Genomic DNA, 19,270 nt, shown 5'->3' with positions numbered 1-19,270 from the left:
TGTGTGTGTGTGTGTGTGTGTTTTTTTGGGCCGTCTGGTGGGCTCCTTATGGGGGCTTTCATTCTTTTTGATGGTCCCTATACACCATCAACACCTCATCTGTTCTCTGCCATACGTTCTCTCAATTAGCAGCAGTGAAAGGAGAGAACACAAAGACGCTCACACCTGCATCTTTCCCTTCTGTTTTCGTCTTTCTTTATGTTAAGGGTTATATATTTTTTTTAACAGAGTAGGGCATCGACCCCTTTCCTCCGTCCTCTCCCTCCCCTCCTCTCTCCTCATCTAACCCAGCAAACGAACGATGGAGAGCTGAGGAGAGAAATCATGGAGGCAGGCACGGATCATTAGCTATATTTGTCCCCACTTCCTGCAGAAGATGATAGATCTAGCTAATTACCCCATGTTGCCAAGCCTATCGCACACGACAAGCGGCCGTCGCTATGGCGGAAATCAACGCTCGCTTGGCGCCTGCCGCATAGCTGATGCTATATGACTATTCATGAGCCTGGAGTCAAAGGAGAGGAGGAAATTTCAGATCCTGTCATTGCTGTGTGTGAATGTGATTGTTCTGGAAATGATTTTAATGATGCATGTTCTCCATCTTCTGCTTCCCTCTGTGTAGAAAATGAGTTTGGAGGAGGCGTGGTGAGCCGATTCTCTGCAGCTGAACGTCAGTGTGGTCACGGTGGAAGCAGAGGTCTGGACCAGGGAGCTGTCTCAACCCCCAAACCATTTCAGGTAGCGCAGTGTGCTTCCTTCTTTCACACAAAAAAAAACAGTTCAGTTTTTTGTTTTGAACATCAGAAGCTCATTCTCATGCAGATGTGTGTGATAGACCTGAACTGTGCCATAGTAGCAAAAAGTGGCAGAGTGGTAGAGTATTTGTCACTCATGATTTGTTGTTTACAGCCCTCATAAAGGGTGTAGATGAAATCATCACTTGGCCAGTTGATTGACAGGGGACCCCTAATAAACCTGGTATTCCACCCTGTGGGGGAGGTTGTGCAGGGCACGTATTAGCAAGCTCTGTAACTGTCAGTACTAATCTTTTTTTTTTTTTTATCACCCATTAGACCTCTGTGTCACTTGAAAAACCTCAACACACAAGACGGATTGTTCTTACCCAAACTGTGATAAAAAAGAAGTCATCCCAAATACTTGGTTAGAAAACAGTCTAAAGTCATACTACAGAGATTTCAGAATACGGACTGCACCCAATGTAGTAGATTAGTATTGATGAAGATTCAAACATCTCAAAGTATTATAGCACTCTTGAGCTGTGCATATTTTCTGCTGTATTGTTGACATGGACAATTTGAGATTGAATGCAACATTTGGTAAAAGTCATCGTCTTTTTTGTTCTGAAGAACACAGATTTTTTAAAAAACATATTTTTTTGGTTCATTTTTATTGGATAGAACAGCTGAAAAAGACAGGACATGTCTGGAGGAGAGAGTGGGGGGGATGAGGTCGGATTTGAACCCACGGTGCCTGCTCCGAGGACTATGGCCTCTGTACATGGAGGCGCACGACCTCTAGGCTATCCAGCGCCCCAAGAATCACAGATTTTTAACAAGACAGTGCATCATTTAGTGTTACTCTGACCTGTGTTACATTTCTAACTAGTACCGCGTTGTTGTTGTTGTTGTTGTTGTTGTTGTTGTCTGCTATCGTGGTTTGATAAATGACCAAAAATCCGGCCTTCATTGCTACTCTAAAACTTTAGCAGCCTTGAGGCATTTATGGTTTTACTCTAGTTATCTGTGAGCTACTGTTTATGAGCTGTTAAGAAGAATTTTCTATCAGTGAAAGAAGTTTAATATTTATGGGAGAAATGGGGCGCTGGGTGTCCGAGTGGTTAGGGACGCGCTTCCATGTACAGAGGCTGTAGTCCTCGTAGCGTGTGGCTAGGGTTTAAACCCGACCAGTGGCTTCTTTGCCGCATGTCGTTCCCCACTCTCTCTCTCCCTGGTTTCTGACTCTATCCACTGTCCTATCTCTACATTAAAAGCATACTAGAAAAAGACAAGGAAAACTAAATTATGATGCTGGATTGGTGAAGACCAAACTTTTTAGGTTGTATGTTTGGTATTTCTGATCTGGTATCTGCATCAAAACAACGCTTATAACAATCCTGAAAGTTGCAAAAAGAATCCCTTCACATCCTTCCCTGTGACAGCTCTCTGTCATTACTGAACCAGCTGATAAATCGTCCCATTGTATTCAAAACACAGATTTTCTTAAGCGTTTCAAAGCCCTGCACAGCTGCCGTCACCCAGCAGAGCCATTTTCCACACTAGTTAGGAATCACTCCTCAGATTTGAGTCTCTCTCTCTCTCTCCCTCCCTCTCTCTCTCTCTCTCTCTCTCTCTGTCTCCATCACCCTCGCTCTCTCTCTCACTCTGACTGTCAGCGCCCACTCAGATGCTATCTCCACAGCCCTTCACACTCATTCAGATGCACTTACCATCGGTTTGGCACACATGTTTACTGTCACTGGATGATGCACGGCGTAAATACCTATTTGCACTGAAATTTGATAGTGCCTGCACAGGTTTTGGTGGCTCCCTACTGCTACACTGTACAGAATACAAATGTGAGAGCATGTATGTGTGTGTGTGTGTGTGTGTGTGTGTGTGTGTGTGTGTGTGTGTGTGTGTGTGTGTGTGTGTGTGTGTGTGGCAGAGGGTGGGGTTGGGCGCCATATGCCTGAAACGCACTCTCCCAAAACTTCAAGGGGAAAACAAAGGGAAGCTGATAACGATGTGAATTGTTGTGACAGATGTCTGAGCACCAACACCCCCCCATCACAACCGACGGAATCACACAGAAACACACATTAACACACGCTCATGCTAAATGCTTGTTCTATGTCTCAGTGCATATCACACTAAAGGCTGCATCGCTTCATCATTTTTAATTCAAAGTACTGTCCCTCTTATTTTCTCTATGAAGCAGCAAAGTCCTCTTCTCTGTTTCTTTGTGTCTTTCGCTGATGACATTTACGTGTTTACACAAGAATGAAGACACACCAATAAGCACTTTACAGACACTTTAAAGTTAAAAGAAGAGACATACATGTCCACTGTACAATCATGACTGGCATTTCAGCTGCTGCAAGTGCTGTATTTAAAGTTGAGCTGCATTCTTCATTCCAGTCAAAACACTTTGAAAGCTCTCTATTAAGACGGTTTGTGTTGAATTTAATGTGTAGATGGTTTTCATTTGAAATTGGATGCAACCTTTTGTTCATGCAGACGTCTCATCCCTGACCCAATCTATAATGAATGAATTTGTGGAAATGGCAGATTTTTTTACCTTAATATTACCTACTTGTGTTTGGTTTTCACCATACTAACTGAACCCCCCGAGGAGGTCATGTTTTATAGAAAAATGTTGAATTACTCCAGCGCTAGTGAAATACCTTCACCTTGCTCCCAACATTAACTTTGTGCAACACTCAGTCAAGGAAACCTATGAATGCTTCACTAGCCATCCTAAACTTGAGAGGCCTGGATCAGCGTGCCTCTGTGGTTATTCATGTGGGTTTGTAAAGCCATTGATCTCAGGTCTAATGGAGACGCAGACAGAGAAGGAGTGGGCCTCTTCCTAATCCGCAATAAGCAGGCTAACCTTCATTACAGCCGTGACATTTTCCCATGAGGTGCTAGGAGAGAGAGGAGAAGCCAGACAGAAAGTGAAGGGCTCTCTAACATATGGCCGGCTGCAGAGGTGTGCGCACACTTCCTGTTCTCATAAGGCTCTCATAAGGAGCCCTGAGGAAAGGAAGTGGAGGTGACGAGATTAACACTTCTGCTGCTGCTTCCGTTGTTGTTCTTGTTGTTGTTGTTGCTGGACCCTCAGAGAGGACGTGACTGCTTCACAAAGCCACTTTTAGTATGCTTGTCTGTGCACACTTCAACTAAACTTGGATGTAAACAATCCATCCTCTTATTTTATGAGAACGCTATTTTTCTATCAAGAAGGAAAACTCAGTGGAAGCAGATTGAGCCCAATGTTTATAGCTCACTGGATCATATTAAAGTATCTCCCTTTAGGAAAGGATTTTCATAACTCAGTCATATACATATTTTGATGTAATTATCGCGGGTGTTTTCATGAAGAACAAATAGTTTCTGTTGCAGTAAACATTAAGAATTACGCAGCTGCATTTGTGAGCTATTTCTGCGTTTGGAGAGGCTAAACAGCTGCAGAAAACAATAATCTGATAAGAGAAGAGAGAGTTAGCCTCAGGATTGTTTTCATTAGGGGCGCTGATGGCCAAGCGGTTTAGGTGGCACCCCGTGTATAGAGGCTAGTCCTCTAAGAGGTCGGTGCCGGTTCGAGTGCGACCTTTGGCTCCTTTCCCACATGTCATTTCCCGCTCTCTCTCCCGATTCCCTACTCTTTCCACTCTCCTATCTGAATAAAGGCATAAAAAAACAAACAAATATAAACCTTTGAAATGTTTACTCTCAATTAGAGCTGTCAGCACTAACTAGTTAATCACAATTAATTAGGGTCTAAAATTAATGCATTCTTTTTTTTTTTTAAATAGCAATTAATCTCATGCTATTTTGTCTCTTCAGGCTCACCGTAGATAATCCTCCGCAGTGTCTCCCGGTAGTCACAGTGATATAAAAGAACGACACTGCTGTGTCTTTGAACGTCTCATTTCACTTTAAAAAAAACTCTCAGACAGCTCAGCGGACAAGTCCAAAGTAATATCCACTTCATGACATCACACATTTTATTTGTGACTGTTCCTTTGAGTTCCTTTTTGACTTCAGTTTGTGATCCGTAATGTGTTCCTTTTTAAGTGGTTATTTCAAAATAAAAGCATGGTTAAAATCAAACAGCAAGTCAGAGTTTTCTTGCAGTTTTTTTTCAATTCAAAACAAGAAATTACTTTATATTGGACGTCAAGGCAATATATTTTTGTTGCCGTGGTTAACCAGTATCATATCTAAATTTAGAACTCTGGTTCTACCTGTACATTTGCACATTCACAATTTATGCTCAATGTCAATCAGTGCCTGCAGGGAGCAAAGTTATTTTCTTTTGCCTCCCAGGAAGCTATTTATTTTCTATCACCATGGTAACCACAGAAATGCTTCATGTAAAATCTATACATATGCGTATATATATATATATCGCTAGTTTAGGTCACAGTACCCAAAAATGCTCAGGGTCACTCCCCGCCTGCTACGCTTACAATTTACAAGGTGCTCTCGTCTTTCATCATTTTATTTTTCTCCTGTTGAAACATTTATGGGCATTCATAAAGAAACACCCCATTAAAGCCGAGGGGCTCTACAGTACAGTAAGTGTGGTGTTAATAAATCATGTTTAATAAAAAGAGACATCCACGGCCTCTCTGCCTTATAGTCCAAACCCAGGGAGTATGAATATTTAGGCTCGTCTGGAAATAACAGGGTGACGTTCTGACGTGGTGTTCAGGCTCCTCAACAATTTATGATGTGTTGGTGAGGGCAGAGACGTTCCCTCCTTTAGAGGGTTTGTTACTCTGACATACATGAGGGAGGTGTAAGGGCAGGTGATGCTTAGTCAGGCATGAGAAGAAATGCCTGAATCCCGAAGAGAGGACAGAAGGAGATGTTGAAGTGTTGTGTCTTTAGCTCAGGTGAAAAACTGGCAGCGAGAAGTTTTTGTAGTTTGTTTCAATCACTGTTTGCATCCCCCAAATAGATAAACTTTATTATGAGGTCTGAATAATAAGTAGATTATACATTCAACAGAAAACATAATACTGCATTAAAGGTGTCCTGACAGACATTAATAAATCATGTGCTCTGAAAAAGGAAAGAAGAAAATCCGTCATCTGTATCAGTCTGTAAAAACTTCAACCAATGTCTGCCACGAGGTACCAATCTGATGAACCAACCACGAGCCTCCCTGTCTCCCTGCTCGTTCTCTACCCCTTGTGTGCACAAGCCCACACTCAAAGCATGAGCTGAGGTCAGCTTCTGGACCAATGGTGCTTCTGCATGTAAGTGAGGGGCGTGGCTTTTGAAGGAGCACAGAGGGGAGGGGGTGCAGACCGAGCACTGAGGGAATGCTACTTTAGAAATCATGCTAGCTTTTGAAAATTACCAACCCTGTCTTTAATAATCACAGACAATACATATAACATACAAAGTGCAGAAATGCATAAAGTGCTCAGGTTTGTTTGTTTGAAGTTTATTTCGGTAAAATAAAATAAAAATTAAAACGAGAGAGAAAAATAAATCTTTAAAAAAGGAGATTGACATCATACAAAAGAAGCTCTCAAATACTTTCAATTTACACGTCTGAAAAGGAGTGGGAAGAAGTATAAAGTTAGGGTCAACACGTACATTTGGTAAACAAGTTGATCCTGTCAAAGTTACAGAACCTAGAACATTAAAATACATAATAAATAAATAAATAAATAGACCATAAAGAAGCATGACATCAGCGTCCCAGCCGGCTGTCACTGTCCCTCCATAGAAGACCTTCATGAAATTACAACAAACACATCAAGCAGCAGAGAGGAAAACGAGGAAGAGAAGTGAACCTTTTCCCTTCACTTATTGGTTAACTGTAAACAATAACAAAACAAAAGATGAGCTTCTAAAACCAAACAAAGTTTCCAAATAGCTGAATGGGTTGATGACAGCGTGAATTGTTGAAGAGGCCGATGGAGGGACTGATCCATTTATAATCAAGAAATCAAACGTTGCATCGTTTAAAAGTGTGTTTTTTGTTCTGTGAAAATGAAAGATACATTTTTCATAAATATTTATCAAATAAAAAGGGGGGCGTCTTAATCGACTCAAACACTAATTGTTCTGTGAATGCGTCTTATACATACAAGTCTTTTTTATTGGTTTGAATTATTTCCTGAATTAAACATCCAACATTGTAGCCGTTATAACCAGTGATACTCTAAATATTGACTGTAAGAGATTAAAGAGACACAAATTGATTCTGATAAATTCAGCAGGACAGCTGCTGCATGGGACAAGAGATTTTTTATTTTTTAAGGACTCATTTACTCAGCCGTGATTGAAGATCATATTAAAGAGCCAAATGTTCTCATGTCTCGTCTATTTTTAACATAAAATCAAACGAAAAACAAACGTGTAAATGACTGAAGGCAGATTGTCCATCAATCATCCTCATGAAGTGATACATCCGAGTGTTGCAGACGTCAAATCCGTGTTTGACAAGAAGGAAGAAAAAAAAAAAGCCCTGAGAACGTGGACGTGTCTCCAAATTAAAGATAATTGTGTGATGCTATCTGTCGTGTGAGTAACAGCGTGTTTGTTGCCTCTCTGCAGATGGAGGTGGATGCAGACGATAAGCGCCATCGCACACGCTCTAAAGGTATCTGCACTGATACACACGCATACACACAGCGGCACAGCCATTCAGGGTGACCTTCACTCCCACAGCACACACACACACACACACACACATATACTGTACACACACCACTGCACAAATCCCAGACTGCCACAGTTGATTTGGCTTTCCTCACTGCTCGCTCGCTCTCTCTCACTCACTCACTCACTCTCTCTCTCTTTCTCTCTTTCTCTCTTTCTCTCTTTTCAGATATTTTTCCAAAACTGAGTCAAACACCACATTTAGCTTTTTTACAGAAATAAAACATCTACAATGGTGACGTCTTACTGAGAAAAGTAAACACCATGACATTTAATAATTGAACTTAATGTACAAACAAATCAGTTAGGTCTCAGTTTTTGCAGGAAAAGTGACAACACTTTTTTAAATAACACACACACACACACACACACACACACACACACACACACACACACACACACACACATTTTTATACTCTCTGTTCACTAGGGCTGGGAATCTTTGGGTGTCTGACGATTTGATTTGATTTGATTTTGATTCTTGGGGTCTTTTCAGTTCTAAACGATTCTGGATTTATGATTCAGAGTCTGTTCTTGAATGAGTGCATACTTCAGGATCTACTCCAGTCATCTGCGAGGCTGGCTGAATATCTTGCTGCTCCATTTGGCATTCTACTTAGTTACAGAGCTAGCATTAGCACACTTAGCACGGAGTGACTGATTAGCCAAAAAAAACGTCATGAATCTATTTGAAATCTTAGAAGATAAGATCTTTTTCCCCACCTCTACTGTTCACTTTTATAAACGTTGCAAAACCTTCAGTATTACTTTGCACTGTCAGTTTTAAATTAACCTGTAGCTGAAAGTGTTAAACCTTTGAAGTAGCCCAGGGACTGGTCCACTGTCTATGAAACGTGAAGGATACAGGGTGGTCACAAACACACTGGTACAAACTTGTCTCTCATAGGCACATATTTTTCGTTCACTAATTCCGGTGGCGCTGCTCTGTGGTGACCCGGGCGGCCTCGTGTTAGGGCTGCTGCATGGGTGAAGAGCCCGAGACAAATGTTTCAAATTGGGCGACAAGTAGAGATAATCTTGAATCTTGAACTGTGGCTGGTCCAGCTCAGTACCAGCAAGAACTGCAACCTTACTCTAATGAATCTCCAAGGAAATCCAGAAGGGTAAATATGAGTCAACAGTCCCACGTTAGTTCAAAATGTTTGATACAAGTAGCTGATTTTGTAATAAAAAAATACTGCTAAATAACTTATTTTGGGGGATTTATTCAGGAAACAACCTGCCATTTGTAAGCATGTGATTTTAGACAAACTATATTTTCACCTGTAGTTCAACTGCTGATAACAAAGTCTCTGCTGCTCAGTTTGTTTGGAGTTTATTGAACACTGAGTAATGAGACCATTACATTGGCTTTAACTCTTAAAGGCATCTAATGACTGATCAGTACAAATACAGGGAAAGACATTTCTATTATTATAATTTTTGGCTTAATCATTTGCGTGTAACTAAAACCGACTCTAAAACACAAAATTCTCCCACATCCTTCCCTTTACTCCACGCCCGCCCCTCCTTTTCCTCTCTCACTGGTTAAAATCATCTAAAACGAACTATCCATGTTTTAATCAGAGGTTCTTCTTCTTGATGCATTTTTTATTCCTCACAACTTCAGAAAGTATCTCCCATCTTTGACAAGAACAAAGAAACAAGGAGGTGACCTTTGTTCCTGCATCATGTAGATCAGGCTCTCTGTGACCAGGCGGCCATCTTTGATCCGCTTACACGTGTCCTCTGCTAGTCGGCCAAAGACAGAACTAATGTTTGAGTGAAGGGCCGGCTCTGAAATCATCATTAAGGCTGTGTCTCAAATCACTCACCTGCCTGCCTCTTCCTAAATAATTCAAGTCTTTGATATATAGAAAGTTTTCATTTCTGACACGTATGAATCATTGTTATCTTCCATAACCAGGATCAGCTTTCAAGTGGAGCACCAGGTTACTTAATAAGTAGAAAAAAATGTTGTACCTTACTTATGGGGCATAAGGGATGGTATCAGTTGAAGGGCTTTGACTGTAACAAGAGGTATCATAAACAACTGTGTTTGTTTGAACTCTTTTATCTGAGGAGGATTGTCACTTTGAATTTGTTGTGAGTGTGATGTAGTGGTAAATATAGGTAGAGATGGAACCGATCTGATCTGATCTTATATCGGTATCGGGTGTGATATTGAGGTAATTTACATATCGGGTATCGGACTGACGGCGCCAATCCACGTCACTGATCAAGAAATCTGGTTGGTCACTTTAAACATTCTCAGCTCGCACAGTCTCACTTTGAAGACATTCAGACTAAACTGTAAGAAGTGCCCACAAAGCGTCTCCATGACGACGTTCAGACGAGATGGAACAGCTCCTTCTATATGTTAAAAAGTACAATTCTTACACTTCAGTTTAAAAGATTTATTTTGAAAAACCTGACAGGTGTTGCTGCTTCCTGTTTGTATGTGAAGTACTGTTATCAGTACGAATGTATCGGATTGGGATCCGATCTGAGAAAAAAGTGGATCGCTGCATTTCTAAATGTAAGCGTAGTTTTGAGGAAAACATATTGATACATATTGAGTTTTTCCAGACAGACAGTTGTTATAGAGACACATAAAATAAAATGTAACCTGGGTGATATTAATACTTTTACTTCTCTAATACATGAAATGATGACAAGTGAAGTGAGAGGTCTGAGACGAGGATGAGGAGTTGTCATGTCGAGCTAGCAAACATTTCTCCTTCAGTCGGAGGCTTTGGTGTTGTGTGCTCTTATTGTCATTTTCACTCTAATATTCACGAGATGTGACAATTAAAACATGATTGATGCTTTATTGAATGAATGATCTGGTAACAGAGGCAGACAGACTGCAGCTCCTGCTGATCACACACACACAGATCACTGGTTTAAAACCAGTAGGGACACGACATCACTCCCACAGGTTACCACCTTCATCCTCTCTACTGGAAGCACTGAGCCGCAGAGCTCTTCTTCTTCAGTCCTTTGATGAAGAGCAGAATATTATAAACTGTGTTTTTTAAATTGTTTGAAAAAACCAAATGCTACACACAGCGTTAAGTCAAACTGAAACTAATGATTTCTAATTCACCACCTGTACTTACTGAGGGCTTGGTTTGACTCAAACGGGGGCGTGGCCACTTTGGAGAGGGGAGGAATCTCAGTTGGGAGTCATACACCTATATTACCAATCGGAGCCTGTCAGTTGCAAAACAAGCACTTTGTTTTTGACACTGGATCTGGTTTATTAGCATAAACATATGCTGCTCGTTTTGCAACAACGCTAACCCTCACCCCCAATTCACACATACTCTGTGCTCGCTGTGGTCCACCAGCGCTGCGGTTTTGCTCCATCGGACGGCACACGTCCAACATGTTGCTTTGTTTTTCTGAGGATGATTTGTTATTCATTCTGTGCCTCTTCTTACATAATGTTGATAAAGTGATGAAAAATATGATCGTGAGTCTGTATATAGTTTTTTTTTATTTTGAAATTGACCGGATGCTCTGTGCGTTTCCTTGTCTGACTTCCTGTCCGGGTTGTCATATTCTGTCCAGCTTGACGCGAAACCTGCAGCGCACTCCGGCAAAAATAGCGCATTTGAAACGGAGCAGAGTGTAGTGGCGCTGCTGGAGTGTGTGTGAGTTGGGGGTCATACAGATCACATGATAAAAAAATAAGTGGGTGTTAGTATTAAACATTGGGTTGATTTAAGGTGCTTCACTGATCTCGTTTCCATGATTAACTTTGCAACTTTTTTTACAGGCTGCTTTTTTATCTGTTGTAAAAATAGTTTTTTGCATTCAGCATGGAGGAGTCAGTCCAGTTTTATAATCAACATCTTTTTTGTTTTTCTCTTTATTTCTCTCTCTCAGTGCCGGTGGATCCAGCATTAACGGAGCTTTTCAGGTCAGTGGGATTGAAAAAGTGCACAGCAAACTCTCTCACACACACACACACACACACACACACACACACACACACACACACACACACACACACACACACACACACACACACACACACACACACACACACACACACACACACACACACACACACACACACGTGAAACACAAACACAAACACAAATGCACAGACAAGCAGATAGCCAGAGTGTTTGGAATATAAAGTCATACACCCACAAACACAAACACAAGCACATGTTCACACAAAGTCACTGTTGTCTTATCGGTTCCTGGAGATAGTCAAACAGTGCATGGATCAAATATCACCTAATGACCAACCTCATATTTTCCTGCCTATCCTTTTCCTGTTTGAAAGCCGTCCTCACATCAGAAATCACTGGAGAGTCCTAACATCTAGGGTCTTTCTCCTTCCTCGCCTTTTTTTCGTTTTCCTCTCTTGTTTTTCTGTTTCTTCAGCCAAGATACTTTTGGATAATTCACTTTTTTTTCCTCCTCGTTTGAGTTTCTCTCTCCCTCCCTTTGGACATCTTCAGTGTCACAAAAAGAAGATAACAGCATAACAGCAAAGAAAAGCATATTCCCCTCTTGTGAATATCCCCCTCAGATGAAATATTTAATAAGAGGGTTTTCTCCTCCATTCAAAGTTCCAACCATAAAAGCTAAATACTTCTGTTTTTGTCTCATGCACTTGATGATATTTAGCGTGATAGCCAATTATCAATTCATTACCCATGCAGTACAACTCTCTCTCTCTGTGTCTTCACGCCTACAGTGGTAAAGTTCTCATCGGGTGATTGGAGTGGGTGGAAGGTAGAAGACAACTTAGTTTGAATCTGAAGGTTTTTCTTTTGTCGCTGGAAAAGTTTCTTCACAGTTTTGAAAGTATATTTTTAAGACCTATTGTCATCTTTAACGATTCAAAAAGTGTAAGGATAAGCTTCAAACCAATTATGGTGCATGTTAAAAGATAGCAGCAACACTGTTTGATCTTTCCTTCACCCTGATCTTTGAGACTGTGGAAACATTATAGGTTGTCGTACAGTGTGCTGCCTGGTACACAATCAGACTACACCTCTGCAAAGACAGTGTGGGATGAATGTTTGATCTTTCTGCATCGTGTGTGTGTGTGTGTGTGGGGGGAGGGGGGTTAAAGCATTTCTATTTTGTTTTTTAACGTCATTCACATGTGGTTCCTGCTGAAGTATGGTTTCTAAACGCTTTAAAAAAAAGGTTTTTGATGTTATGATGTTGATCGGTTTTTCTTCATCAATCAATAGAAATATTTTTTTCTTGAGTGCTGCAAAGTTACATCGCGGTCCAGCACACTAATCTCCAGCAGGCTAAATGACAAGTCTCAGTGTCTCAAATTGTGAAATAATTTCTATATTCATAGCAATGAGGAAAGTCTTTTACCTGCTCTTTTGTAAAGTATCTCCAGATAACATTTGTTATGATTTGGCGCTATACAAATAAAGGTTGATTGATTGATTGATTGATTGATTGATTGATTGATTGATTGATGGATTGATTGATTGATTGATTGATGGATTGATTGATTGATTGATTGATTGATTGATGGATGGATGGATGGATGGATGGATAAAAGGCAAGAAGACAACTCTGACTTCAGCCTCTGAGAGCGAGGAGCCAGCTCAGCATGAAGAACTGTTGTTTTTAAATTAAAGTCAGCACTAGCTGAAACTCGGACGCTGATTATGGATCAAAAATCACAATAACAAACCTTTTAGACTTCATAACTTCCAAATGTAAAAAAGCTGAGATTCTCTATTTAATTTCATATTCATTGACTGACCTTAGGCTGACCTTATGAAAAGTGTGTTTGGTGAAAAAGAGCTGTATCATCAGCTCAGTAACATTTGGTTTATTTGATGTTGAAGAATTTAAGACTGAGTTAAAATAAGTAGAGATGGGACCGATCTGATCTTATATCGGTATCGGGTCTGATATTGAAGTAATTTATGTATCAGATATCGGACTGACGGCGCCGAGCTACATCACTGATCAAGAAATATGGTTGGGCACTTTAAACATTCTCAGCTAAAGACATTTAGACTGAACTGTAAGAAGAGTCGTCTCCATGACGACGTTTTGACAAGATGGAACAGCTCCTTCTATATGTTAAAAAGTACAACTCTTACTCTTCAGGTTAAAATATTTAATTTGAAAATCCAGTTTTTTTTCTGTGTATCTGTACACACATTTTAATCCGGCCTTTTGTTGTATGTGCGGATAAGGGAAAAACTTGCCAACATCTTGTAACAGCTGCTTTTTATCCTGAATGGAGCCGTTACACTTCCATCTGAGCAGCTTATTGACCCACACGTGTTGCAGCATGTTTCCTCTGGTGAGGATGAGGAGTGAATCCCAAAGGATTTCACTGCAGTTCATCAATGTTAGCCACTCAACGTCTCTGTCCACACTGGTTCCCCATTCTGCTGCAGGATCTATGTAGCAGAAGCCAGATTAAGTTTTTGCATGTGTGTATCCACAGTATTATGTATAATCTGAGCGTAAAGTACCACATGTTTGGAAATTCAAGGGTGCTTATTTTTTGGTGTCCTCTACTCGTCTTTGCGAGTTGTTTCCGCCCCAGTAATGTGTGAATTTAATTTTGTCCTTGGCTCTGTGTTAGCGGGTGGTTGCAGCTAAGATAAGGGTTTCTGCCCACCTATATATCAATAAATAATATTCCACCTGGAAGATTAGTGTGTAGCCTGTAGCTGATATTCATAGATAGTACAAGGTGTACTCCCCCTCCTCTCTCTCCTCTCTCCTTCATGCCCCTCCGTTTTCACTTTCCCCCTCTTTTTCCACATTTTCTGTCATTCTCACCTCCCGCTCTCACTTCTCCTCTCCACCTCCCTCTCTCTCTCTCACTCTGCTGCTGCCTGCAGATAGTAATTAATCAGGGGATCGAAGTGAAGCCTATCTCCAGGCTGAGGCGTCCATAATGTCGATAATGCCGCTCGATGGCCTCTCTCCCCAGAGAGCTGATAGTCTTCAGGACGAACAGCCTTGACTTTGCATGGAGCAGTCTGGGCTGCGTCAGATAGACCGCTGCTGTTTTGTCTGTCTGGTTTGTGCGGGTGTTTTTAAGTGCGTACACTCATAGAAGCCTTGACTCAAAACAGAACACACACACACACACACACACACACACACACACACACACACACACACACACACACACACACACACACACACACACACACACACACACACAATCTGTCGGGAGATGTTAATGTGCCTTTCTCTAAAAGAGAAACTTTACAGGTTTCCTGTGGGTTAGGGTTAAAGACAGGTGTGTAAGTGTGGTTGTAACATTTGCTCCACCAATAATACTAACTGATCCCACAAGACCATCAGGAGGCTACACAGGATGTTGTTGGGTCATCTCTTCAAACAGGGTGTCTGATTACCTGTGAGTGTTGAAGCTTAGACTTCAGTCTAGACTTAAATATCAGAACCTGATGTTAAAAAATAAAAGACTTGCTGTAAACCTGCAAACAGGATCCCGCATTCATTAATGTAACCAATAAAGGACACATATACTTTTTTATAGACACAAAATGTGTTTAAAAGAAGAGCGTTGAGGAGCTTTATTTGTCCTAAACTGTAATTTAAGATCAAGAGAGAGGGAGCTGCAAACTGCAAAAAGCTGTACTGCATGCCCCTCCCTGCTTATTCAACACTTAATCTTTTATAAATTCAATAAATATTAAGCGATCTACTTGTACTACAGTCTGATGTGAGTATTTTGGTGAATACATGTATTTTGCTGTAGACTTAGGTCTAGCATCCAGGTTTTTTTCTGTCTCTACAGAGTGCTTCATCCCATGCAGTCTTCTTCAACGGCCTTCTCTCGTTGTTTTGAACCTTTCTGAGACCATTCATTGCTTGGATTAATCAAGAGAAATTTGATCTTTTTGAAAAATATCGCCCATTTGCAATTTTAAACAGTCTGTGTCTGGATTGTTACGTCCCTGCAGAACCTCTGTCCTGGTATAATCGGTGCATTTCAGTACAGTGGCAAACATTTCAGACACAGGACATTGTTTCCACAGATAGAGAAAGGGTTCAGGATGAGGTCCAAGTTTGAAGCCGTGTGAGGAGAGGCAGTGTGGAGAGGGTTCTGTCCTGTCTCTCCCCCGTGTGCACGTTGAAAGCAGCCGCATCAGCAGCAGATATGAAACACGTTGAATGTAAAGGCATCTCTCTCCCCTCAAAGCTCCAATTACATGGTTGAATATCTTTTATGAAAGAGCAAAATAAAGATAGCTTTAACAGAAACCCAATCTCAATAAACCTCATCATGTTTTTCATAACGCAGGGTGGAGTGGGGGAGGAGCTGTGCGAGACACTCAGCTCTCAGCATAAACATTCCCCTCCACATCTCTCTTTTGTCATTTGCATATTTACAGTCTGCCATGCTAATCATGTTTATTGGGGTGTATAAGTACTATGCAGGAGCTCAATAGGGAAGGATCGCTTTGTGCTGGAGACTGCATGGCAGAGGCACTGGGATAAAAATTGCCCAACCTTCCCCCCCACCCCACACAACCCCCATATCTGGAAATAAAGCCTTCTCCTGCAGTAATCCAATTTCAAAAGACAAAAAGAGCCATCTTACGTAACTAGGACAGCTCGGGCTTTGGCTAATTATGGTGGTAATGCAGAAGTGAAGAAATCCCCTGATTTTAATTTTTAAAGAGCGCGATTTATGAAGACATCCGTTCATTTTGGGGTGTAGCTCTTAAAGTTATGCATCACAAAAAATACTGAAATCGTGTGAGGTGACAATGTTCGACTTACAGGAAAGAAAATGATTTTTTTGTTCATTTGACTGTATGTATCAGAAATCTGCTTTACATTCAGTTAATGTAATCAATATGGATATTTCAACTTTGATGTCTGTGCTCAAAGCTGGCTGGCACTACCGTATGAGCATTAATCAAAAATCCAGATTTGCACGATTTCAGTTTCAGCACGTAGATTTCATTGTCAGTCCAGGTGTGATTTTGTGCTGAAGTGTTGAGAACAGTTAAGTAAAAGAGATAAAGGCTAAAGCCCCTCGTTTTTTTTCCCCCCCTCTACCTTTGTCAGATTTTCTGCTCCCGTGCAAAAGACATAAGGTTGTCCTCTGTTGCCGGCCGAGCGAATGAGAGAGGTGTGCAGCGGTCCTGGCCTCGGCTTTAATTGCTGGTGTCAGCGCTGAAACATGGCCGAACAGGAAATGATCAAGTTAATGAAACCTTTTAATTATTCAACATAATTGTTGAATGTGACGAGCGTGTTGGTGAATCCCTGGCCTGGTCGTTCACACTAACACACACACACACACATATTCACATAGCGGATCTCCCTCCCTCCCTCTCTCTCTCTCGTTCTCTTTGTCTTACCCACGTTGAACACTTGCTCTCCCATGGTGCTCTCCCTCATCCTTATTACCCGTCATTCTTGCAGCTGATAGAACGAGCAAGATCAGTCTGTGTTATAATTACTTGCCCTTGTCTGCTCGGGGTCGTTACTCTGACTCCCCCCCCCCCCCCACCCACCGCTGAGCCTTCATGCCCACTGGCTTGAGCCCCTGCAGCCATTCAGCAGCTCATCACTGCAGGGCTGACGGGCAACTGCCATATCGATCCGAGAGCACAAGAATGAAATGGGAAAAAAATATATTTTCCCTCAGTCTCATACTCCACACATACACCCACCTCTGCCAACTGTGCACGGCAGATAATTAAAGACAGCTAAAACAAACACAAGGATATCAGTTCATGCCTGAGACTCCTTTTTATCTCACTTTCTGTCTTTGTCTGCTCCTTTCTTCCTTCCTCCCGTCTCTTCATCTTGACATTCCTTTTCTCTCCTCTCCTTCCTGCCCCCTTTTAAGTCCCCCCTTTGCCTTCCTTTTGCTCTTATCCTTCCTTCCTTCCTTCCTCCTCCTCTCTACCTCTTCCATCTCTCTCGGCTGTCTCTGGCAGAGCTAATTCCCTCTTCAGATGGTGCGGCTCTCATTTGCATACTTATCAAACTGTTTGGACTATCCGACAGAAGCTGTAGGAAGGTGGGGTCATTAATATGTTAATTACCCCCCCCCCCCCTCTCTGCTACGGTGCACCATCCATATCCTCCACCTCTCTCCGCTTCATATGAATCCTTTGAATGTTTGAATAGCCTCAGAGGCCCTGCAAATGCCATAAGACCCTGTAGACATCCACACAGGGGGGTTAGGGTTAGCTCTGTATAGTGGTTGTGTGTGTGTGTGTGTGTGTGTGTGGATGTGTGTGCACTCTGTGAGCTACCAGCAATTACATGTCTGCAGTCATGGATTAACGGTATTTCAACATGTGTTCTTTGGACTTTGTTCATTTATATGATCTGGTTGCACTACCCTAAACCCCTCCCAAGAACTGTGATTGTCCAATAGTAGCCTAAGCAGCTTTAAATCAGCATGAGGGCTGTCAAGATTTTTTTTGGACTCTGTATTTTAGGAGTGTTTTGAGGGTCATGTCCTGTTATAACGGCATTACATAAAAAAATGCTGCACCATCACATCCATTATGTTGTGTCTTTCCCACTATAGAGGCTGATCGTTGTTGCTATCATATTAGCCCAGCATCGACATCTATGTCCTGCTTTTTTATCGTACAGTTTTGGGAAAGTTTACAATCACAGCAACCAGCCGCTGTTTTGCTTTAAATATTACTTATTGGGCATTTTTACCTTCATTTTGGTGAGAGAAGGAAAAGGTTGGGCTAGGAAAGGCGAGTGCACGTAGGCAAGAGCCCAGATAGCTACAACAAAGACTCAGTCGTAATGGTACATGTGCTGCCTGCGAGCTTCCAGGGTGCCTTATCGTTTTGTGGCACTAAAAAATTAGTGCATAAAGGTAAAAAGAAAAATGTAAGATAAGCAATTAGTCAGGGAAGGACATAACATTGTGATTTATTTATTGTAGTCTCCATAGATGATTTTGTCCCATTCAGACATGAACGCACACACAGCTCACTGATACCGTCGCTCCTCTGTAACGCCTCTGCTACTACCTAAGACGATACAGAGGGGATATCACTTTGTTCCCCCATAACGCCTCCGAGACATTCAGAATGGTGGTGAAACAACCCAGAGGTCTAAATATAGCTGCTTGAAACGGCAGTCTGAATAGGGCTCATGTCTTCTACCTGGATCAAGACCTGTTAAAATGATGCTCATGAATGTGGCACTAGACTTCATCTTCAAAACAAAAGCATGCATGCAGCCATCAAGGGCATATTAAAGATTTATTATACAAGCTTGATGTTTCAAAATGAGTGAGGTTGCAACATTTGAATAGTCGGCTAGAGACCGTGTTTTAAACCAAGTCATGGAGCTAAAATTAGCTTCATTAGCTCACCAGCTAATCGACCAATTTTAATGGTGCAACCTGCATGTATGCCATGTAAGATACATCTACTGAACGTTGAGGGTTGTTTGACAGAAAAACAGGTCGTCCGTCAATTTCTAACCCTAACCTTTACCTTTACCTAGTTTGAAGCGTATCTGAAGGCAAATTTTCCTGACGCACTTCCAAGAGTCCACACACAAAGTGTAATCCTCGACTCCAACAAAGCACAGTTAATGAAGAATATCTGCAATTCATAGTCCAAGGCTACAGTGGACTTTATCTGCATACTGTACAGGAAGCTGTTCTGGTGTCAGTGAAAGTGAAAATTAAAACTGTCCTGTGTGGAGGCTGCAGAGTCGGAGGTTAAGTCACTCAGCTGAAAAGGAGGGGGGGGTGTTTTGTTAATTCTGACTTATCTGCTCATGAACAAAGGTTAATGGGTCACTGTTGTAACAATGCATGGTTGGCAGTGCATTTCAGATTAGTC

The 19,270-nt window shown here is 41.5% G+C and overlaps 1 protein-coding gene across 7 annotated transcripts in view; it reads left to right on the top strand.

Moving 5' to 3' along the window:
• Positions 1 to 19,270, top strand: part of myt1lb (myelin transcription factor 1-like, b) — a 120,227-nt gene that overhangs the window by 39,465 nt on the left and 61,492 nt on the right. For 5 of the 7 annotated variants that reach the window (XM_065966191.1, XM_065966195.1, XM_065966190.1 and 2 more), the window contains exons 2-4: positions 623 to 738; positions 7,323 to 7,368; positions 11,322 to 11,355. In XM_065966191.1, the coding sequence (XP_065822263.1) occupies positions 7,323 to 7,368; positions 11,322 to 11,355 (80 nt within the window). In that variant the 5' untranslated portion in view covers positions 623 to 738. The remainder of the gene's footprint in view (positions 1 to 622; positions 739 to 7,322; positions 7,369 to 11,321; positions 11,356 to 19,270) is intronic. The other 2 variants (XM_065966194.1, XM_065966193.1) reach the window with 1 other exon arrangement.

Source organism: Labrus bergylta, chromosome 18 (genome assembly GCF_963930695.1).
Source record: "Labrus bergylta chromosome 18, fLabBer1.1, whole genome shotgun sequence".
NCBI classification, from domain to species: Eukaryota; Metazoa; Chordata; class Actinopteri; order Labriformes; family Labridae; genus Labrus; species Labrus bergylta.
The sequence above is the reverse complement of the archived record's forward strand: the minus strand, read 5'-3'. Positions and strand labels throughout refer to the sequence as shown.